At 47.1% G+C, this 8,493-nt stretch overlaps 1 protein-coding gene across 1 annotated transcript; it reads left to right on the forward strand.

The window, feature by feature from the left end:
* Window positions 1–1,053: 1,053 nt before the first annotated feature.
* LOC134676726 (serine proteinase stubble) lies at window positions 1,054–8,493 on the forward strand (the record flags this gene model as incomplete). The annotated part of the gene is made up of 8 exons (XM_063535111.1): window positions 1,054–1,201; window positions 2,005–2,173; window positions 3,766–3,883; window positions 4,900–5,029; window positions 5,851–5,971; window positions 6,677–6,924; window positions 7,212–7,319; window positions 8,309–8,493. Coding segments are annotated over 8 exons (1,227 nt in total), but the record flags the coding sequence as incomplete, so codon positions are not given.

Genomic DNA, 8,493 nt, shown 5'->3' on the forward strand with positions numbered 1-8,493 from the left:
CCCCATACAAAGCGTCAACTCGCAGTGGGATCCCGACGTCGTGCCGGACATACCGTCGTCATCGTCGTCGGAAGCCAATGCGCAGGCCGATACTGCCGCGCCCGCGACTACGAGCCTTGGCGCTGCGACGCCTGCTGCTGGCGAGCAGCCACCATCACAGCCAGAAGAGGGAGAGAGACTGGATGTAACTGCCACACCAGTAGACCCAGACCCGGCTCAGGCCGAAGGTCCAACAACGCCAACTGCCGACTACGTCGCTAGGCGAAGATATGCCATCAGCCCTCAGTTCACCACCCCCCCCCAAGGGCAGGACACTAATAATTACGATACCGAGTGAATTACTAGTTTTAAGTTAAGGTCATTGTAATTGTAGTTTAGGTTTAGGTGATTGTAGTTGTAGGTACCTACTAAGGTATAGTCCTAGCTATAAGGTGGAGGGATGTTAGATATGTACACTATGCATGTGTGAGTGCGCGCCGCTGTGTTTGTATTAACTTGTTCTGTAATGCATAAAATAAATCAGTGTTAAACTGGCTCGCTTGTTTGATGGTCGTGCACCCTCCCGTAGCACCCCCTTGCGCAGATCTAACACGAATATAGAAAGCGATTATCAAAAGTGTTTTATGTTTTTTTTTATTAGTTCGTTGGCCTTACCTTATCAATTTCTATAAAATATAATTTTATTTTCACGCATTCATGATTTATTAATCAAAGTGTCCCTAAATAAAGTCTTTTAAAAATTCTGCTTTGCACAGAGTACTGTTTTGCTCTGCATTTTTTTTTGCTGTGCGATTAGCTTTAAGTTTAGGTTAGAGTTGCAACTTTTTGCTGATCGTTTAAATACTATCCTTATTTTTTGGATTTCAGAACAAACTACCACAACGACGATATGTCATCAACCACCCACACATCGACACCATGCCAGCGGTGAAAACAACATGGCTTCCACACACACAACATTCCAAATTCCAAAAAACATATTACAAAACAAGTGAAAACCTCAAAAAGAATGGATGCAGAAATATTCTCGAAAAACATGGCCGCAATAGATCTAGATTTCGAAATGAGAATAGAGAATGTAAGAAACGGAACGTTTTGGAGTTTCCAAGATGGCGGACGAAAATAAAATGGCGGCTGAGCTCGAGGATGCTGATTCCGCTGATGATTTTGAACGTCACTGGACGGGCGGGAGCTGTTGAGTGTAAGTAACTTTTTTTTTTATTATTATGAATGGGCTTACTCATGGCCACAGACTAGCCGAGGCGTAGACGTGGCCTACGATGGAGCGAGCTCGCCCAGAAGGTGCCTGTTCACTCTTGATTTGAAGGTTGCCGGGTTATAAGAACACTTTTATATTTCTTTATAATCCTATTATATTGAAATGCTTAATTTACCTAGAGTCGAACAAAGCTCGTTAACTTTTATTGTACTGTACCGTCAACGGTAAAAATATGGGTGTAGACAACTTACTCAAAAATATGTCCCATAGTTCTTAATTCACTGACATAAGAGTTATGGGACATATTTTTGAAATGACTTATACACCCATATTTTTACCGTTGAGTGTACACAGAAGTGACCTCTTTTTAAAACTTGGTTTTAGGTTTAATTTAATTTCAGAATGAGACCAAGCTTACTCTGCAAAGCATAATATCATCGTTGTCTATCTGTCACGTGTTAAAGCTTAAAACCCTAGCTTTTTTGACACGAAAGTCATCATTTTACGCAGACCAAGTTCCTGACAGAAGCTATAGGTAGTCTACATATTATCTACATATATTAAAAGAATATTAAGTCAGTAAATGTAATCAATGTAATCATCCTTCACCAAAAGACGAGATCGAATAGAATAGTAAAAAGGCTATTCGAGTCTCATTTGTTCGATTATTTTTAATGACGAACGCTCCAATTTCTTTGACCGTTGACCTTTGACCTTTGGTCATTTAAGTGATTAGAGTATTTAAAAAAAGACAGGACTTAAAAACAAACTTGTCTGCGTTCCAGCTCTCACCAGCCGCATGATCTCTCTCCTCGGCTACCCCGCTTCATGCAGTGTGGGCGGTGAAGCCCGACCATGCACTCTAGCTCTGACGTGTTGGCTGCGAGGCGGCGCGCGCGCTCGCGGCTGCGGCGGCGGCTGGCTGCTGACGTGCTGCGTCAGGGAGAAAGAAAGGTGAGATCTGTCTCATTCTAACTATAGCACTGATAACGTGAGGGCTCTCGGCTACACCGCCTCGTGGGGGCGGTGAAGCCCGACCATGCACTTTAGCTCTGACGTGGTGGCTGCGAGGCGGCGCGCGCGCTCGCGGCTGCGGCGGCGGCTGGCTGCTCACCTGCTGTGTCAGGGAGAAAGAGAGGTGAGATCTGTCTCATTCTAACTATAGCACTGATAACGTGAGGGCTCTCGGCTACACCGCCTCGTGGGGGCGGTGAAGCCCGACCATGCACTCTAGCTCTGACGTGTTGGCTGCGAGGCGGCGCGCGCGCTCGCGGCTGCGGCGGCGGCTGGCTGCTCACCTGCTGCGTCAGGGAGAAAGAGAGGTGAGATCTGTCTCATTCTAACTATAGCACTTATAACGTGAGGGCTCTCGGCTACACCGCCCGTCTCGTGGGGGCGGTGAAGCCCGACCATGCACTCTAGCTCTGACGTGTTGGCTGCGAGGCGGCGCGCGCGCTCGCGGCTGCGGCGGCGGCTGGCTGCTCACCTGCTGTGTCAGGGAGAAAGAGAGGTGAGATCTGTCTCATTCTAACTATAGCACTTATAACGTGAGGGCTCTCGGCTACACCGCCCGTCTCGTGGGGGCGGTGAAGCCCGACCATGCACTCTAGCTCTGACGTGTTGGCTGCGAGGCGGCGCGCGCGCTCGCGGCTGCGGCGGCGGCTGGCTGCTCACCTGCTGCGTCAGGGAGAAAGAGAGGTGAGATCTGTCTCATTCTAACTATAGCACTGATAACGTGAGGGCTCTCGGCTACACCGCCTCGTGGGGGCGGTGAAGCCCGACCATGCACTCTAGCTCTGACGTGTTGGCTGCGAGGCGGCGCGCGCGCTCGCGGCTGCGGCGGCGGCTGGCTGCTCACCTGCTGCGTCAGGGAGAAAGAGAGGTGAGATCTGTCTCATTCTAACTATAGCACTTATAACATGAGGGCTCTCGGCTACACCGCCTCGTGGGGGCGGTGAAGCCCGACCATGCACTCTAGCTCTGACGTGGTGGCTGCGAGGCGGCGCGCGCGCTCGCGGCTGCGGCGGCGGCTGGCTGCTCACCTGCTGCGTCAGGGAGAAAGAGAGGTGAGATCTGTCTCATTCTAACTATAGCACTGATAACGTGAGGGCTCTCGGCTACACCGCCTCGTGGGGGCGGTGAAGCCCGACCATGCACTCTAGCTCTGACGTGTTGGCTGCGAGGCGGCGCGCGCGCTCGCGGCTGCGGCGGCGGCTGGCTGCTCACCTGCTGCGTCAGGGAGAAAGAGAGGTGAGATCTGTCTCATTCTAACTATAGCACTTATAACATGAGGGCTCTCGGCTACACCGCCTCGTGGGGGCGGTGAAGCCCGACCATGCACTCTAGCTCTGACGTGGTGGCTGCGAGGCGGCGCGCGCGCTCGCGGCTGCGGCGGCGGCTGGCTGCTCACCTGCTGCGTCAGGGAGAAAGAGAGGACACAGATCTCAATCTGTCTCATTCTAACTTTATGCGCGAAGCGAAGCTTTTAAGTAGATGGATCCATCTATGCAATACTTTTGCCAGTTGCTAAAACTATTTTTTTTTAGTTCCAGCATGACGTCATCAGAATGGCGCTACAAGGCGCCGCCGCGCCTGCGAGTGCCGCAGCGCAGTGTGGTCCCCAACAATGTTTTTCGGAGAAGGGTAGACGACGATAGCACTCAGGTTTGTAGTCTTTTATGGCTCCTCTACACGATGGGGCAGCGCCGGCCAATCCAAGGGACGCAGCCATGCGGTAGAATGAGATAGCAATATCACTTGCTCCCTCTAACGCATAAATGCGTCCTTGGAGTGGCCGGCGCTGGCCCATCGTGTAGAGGAGCCATTAAATGAAGACTCACGCTAGACTAGGCGTGGCTCACTCCGCGGTTTCGTCGCTTTGCAACAGGCAGCTAAAAGTACATCCGTTCCACACCAATTTTGGTGGCTAGCCATAAGCCGCGCGTGGCGCTGGCGCCACCTAGCGGCCATATCTGTCCTGATCGTAACAGAAGCGTTTTCTTAGAGAGTGAGTCTTGTGTACCTAGCAGGTACTATTATTTATTCTGTGGCTAGACCGGGCCGGAGAAGTTGGTTGTCAATATTGTTGTTGAGTTGTTAGGGTTCCGTACCCAAAGGGTAAAAACGGGACCCAAATACTAAGATTCCACTATCCGTCTGTCTGTCTGTTCACTGTCTGTCACACAGGATGTATCTCATGAACCGTGATGGTATTTCTGTTGCCGCTATATCAAGAAATACTAAAAACAGAATAAAATACCTAAATATTTAAGTGGGGCTCCCATACAACAAACGTGATATTTTTGAGTTTTTTTTGCGTAAATAGTACAGAACCCTTCGTGCTCGAGTCCAACTCGCACTAGGCCGGTTTTTATACAGTATGTATCTGAACGAAAAGCAATTACTCAAACCCGCTAATGTTTAGATCATACTGAGCAACTTTTACTATGGGACCATTGGACCAACCCCGAAAACGCGGAAAAAAATTGGAAGTTTATTCATACATTTTGCTGGTCTGATGTTGAAATTTCCTATGGGAGAGGTAATTCTCTTTCCGCGTTTTCGGGGTTGGTACCATAGTAAAAGTTGCTCAGTATCACCTAAACATTAGTGGGTCTCTTTCTTTGCCTTTCGTTCTGATACATACTGTATATATTAATTTTCAATATTTAAAATTCCAGTTGGACTGCGGTCTTCCCTCCACCCGTATTCTGCAGAAGAGGATCATAGGCGGACGAGAGGCGAGGTTCGCCGAATTCCCGTGGCAAGCACATGTCAGAATCTCCGAATTCCAGTGTGGAGGTGTTTTAGGTCAGTTTGTCAAAGTTGAATTTAAACTGTTGTGAGACATACTAACATTGAACAAAGGACCCCGCAGCAAACATAGGGAAAAAGTGGTTTCAGTTAAATCTCACGAAATTTTAGTATGATTTTAATTTGGCTCTCCTGATTATTTTCTTGTATGGGCACAACTCTCTCAGAAGTATACTTTCAGAAATAATCAAGAATATAATTTTCTATTTACACGACATGTTTTCTAAAATCGATATATTTTTATGACACGTACTGACAGTTATTGACGTTATAAGGTGCAGCCAACAACTGTCAGGAGGAGGAATTACGTAAAAACGGTTAAAAAACACATATTTTGTATAAAACAATTACATTGATTATTTCTGAAAGTATACTTCTGAGAGAGTTGTGCCCATACTAAAAAATAATCCAGCCAGAGAGCCAAATTAACATCATACTAAAATTTCGTGAGATTTAACTGAAACCACTTTTTCCCTATGTTTGCTGCGGGGTCCTTTACGGTTTAGACTCGCTTGTTTTTAGTCACTCGCGCGACATGTTTCGGAGAGACTAGGTCCCCTTTCTCAAGCACTGACAGTGCGAGCTGCGTTCACGACGGCCGTGTATCGCGTACTGCGGCTCGCCGCGTCGCACGCTGCTCGCGCGCCTAATAAACAGGTTGGGGGAGGTCTTCCGCTGTCGTTGTAAATTTTTCGCCTTGTTACAAAGGAGTAAGGTGCAAAAGAGTAAACATAATATCTTTGACGTCGCCTGTACCTGTATTTAAACAGTTTTATATGTGCAATTTTTTACCTATAGGTATCCTTTTATGGTTTCAGTGTCTCATTGGTTCGTGGCGACAGCAGCTCACTGCGTGTCGCGAGCGCATCCGAGAGACATCGCGGTGTGGCTTGGGGCCTTGGACACCACTGCTGGATCCAATACTGCCAGGAAAGTCGGGTAATATCACTTGTTAATGTCCCATTGGGTCGTGACGGAGCACTACGTGTCGCGCGCATCCGAGAGACATCGCGGTGTGGCTCGGAGCCTTGGACACCACTGCTGGATCCAGTACTGCCAGAAAAGTCAGGTAATATTACCATTATACAGCCAGTACAGTATATACAACATTATCGTAGCGCCGCTATACACGGGATATTTCTAGACAAATTTGACGTTTTTGGCGACAGTTCTACCGGCTATCAGTCTAAGAGTGACATTCCATTTCCAACTGCAGCTGCAATACTGTTCATTTTACTATGGAAACGCGTCGCTGTCATTGTCAATTTCCATAGTAAATGAACAGTATTGCAGCTGCAGTTGGAAATGGAATGTCACTTTAAAGCTAACTTAGACCTGTTGTATTACGATTAATTTTCATGTACCTACATATATCACCTAATTTATAATGCTGCCAGGCTGCACACAGAAAAAATTCTTGCATATAAATCCCCCTTAAACTGCGCGCTTCTCTCCAGAGCCCTAAAGTTTTATAGGCTTATTTTAGTGAACATTGTGTAAGGGTGGCTGGTAACTAGAGCTACCAAAAACAAGTGAGTCGCTAGAAAGCTAAGTATACCATAAATGTATGATGAACTTTTTGAAAGACTTATCAAAAAGCCAAACTTGATATACCTAATCAAAACTCATTCATTCCTCTTCCAGGGTCATCCAAAAAATCCTCCACCCGCTCTTCCAATTCCGTATGACGCAGCCAGATCGCTACGACATCGCTTTGCTCAAGCTCTCTCGACCAATCGCCTATGCCAGCCACATACTACCTATCTGTCTGCCAGAAGCTACCTTAGAGTTGAGGGGGAAGAATGGAGTCATCGCTGGATGGGGCAAGACGGATACCAGTAATGGACATACGGGGACAAATCTGCTTAGATCGGCTACTGTTCCTATATTGAGTAAGTGTTTTTATTGCCACAATGCTGGTCAAGGGCCTCCCTTATACATAGATTTTCAGCATCTCTAAACCTTTTACCAGCAGTTTACCAGTCGTTTTTGAATTTCGTATTTATTTACCGGCTATATTTGACTTGATAATTGAGATATTGCTTATTAGCACCACAATCCCTTTTCGTCAGTTCTACAATGTAATGGCCGAAAGGCTGGTGCAAGAAACAACAAACACTTGATGATAATATGTCAATATCCCAAACCAGTTCGAATACAAACAATGAAAACTTTGCAGGTACAGAGCAGTGCATCAACTGGCACCAACGCAAGCAGATCACAGTTGAGATCCATTCAGAGATGATCTGCGCGGGACACTCGGACGGTCACCAGGACGCCTGCTTAGGTAACACCATCATCTTCCTCGCGTTATCCCGGCACTTTGCCACGGCTTATAGAAACCTGGGGTCCGCTTGGCAACTAATCCCAAGAATTGGCGCACTAGTTTTAACAAAAGCGACTGCCATATGACCTTCCAACCCAGAGTGTAAACTAGGTCTTAATGGGATGAGTCCAGTTTCCTCACGATGTTTTGCTTCACCGAAAAGCGATTGATAAATATCAAAATTATGACATACGTTCTGAAAAACTCATTGGTACGAGAGCCGGGGTTTGAACCCGCGACCTCCGGATTGCAAGTCGCACGCTACCGCTAGGCCATTAGCGCTTTTTTGCTTAGGTAACACCAATTAATTGTTATTGTCTCTTAGCGTTTTCCTGGTTGCATCATACAAAAACCCAAGGCAACGAATCGAATCTTTTCTTCTACCTAGCGTTATCCTGGCCTATGCCAGGGTCCGCTTTTCTTTTCAAAGCGACAGGGCTATAACCGCGAAAATCGAAGTTCGCAAATTGCGGGCATTATTCTCTGTCACTCCAATTACGCCTTCATTGGAGTAAAAGAGAAAGATCCCCGCAATTTGCGAATTTCGGTTTTCACGGTAGTCGCTCAGTTACTATCTGGCCTTCCAACCCAAAAGGGAAACTAAGCCTTATTGAATTGGACCGGTTTCCTCAGGATGTTTTCCTTCTAGCCATTGGTCATTGATACAAGCAGTGATTAGAACCCGCAACGCATGAGCTTGAGAATTCCAATTAGGTTTGCTTTACTTGTTCCTTACCTTTATTCTTTCGTGCTTTCCTCCTTTCCACCTTTCCTTCTTTTCCTCCTTTCCTCCCATTGTCCTTTTCTCCTTACTTACTTTCCTCCATTCCTCCTTTCCTCTTCAATAAGATATATTATTGCACTACTGGATCTCTGCACATTATGATGGACTCTTTGTATATCAACACCTCACTTTCATGCAATAAAAAAATATAAATTATGCATTTCAGGTGACTCAGGCGGTCCCCTCATAGTCCTGGACAGCGGGAGGTACTATCTGGCCGGCATCACGTCAGCAGGGTTCGGGTGCGGAGTGGACCACCAGCCCGGGATTTACCACAATGTGCAGTTCACTGCCAACTGGCTTAGAAGCATCATCAGCCCCAACACCAACACCAACTATATTGACTTCTGA

This window comes from Cydia fagiglandana, chromosome 25 (assembly GCF_963556715.1).
Source record: "Cydia fagiglandana chromosome 25, ilCydFagi1.1, whole genome shotgun sequence".
Classification (NCBI taxonomy): Eukaryota; Metazoa; Arthropoda; class Insecta; order Lepidoptera; family Tortricidae; genus Cydia; species Cydia fagiglandana.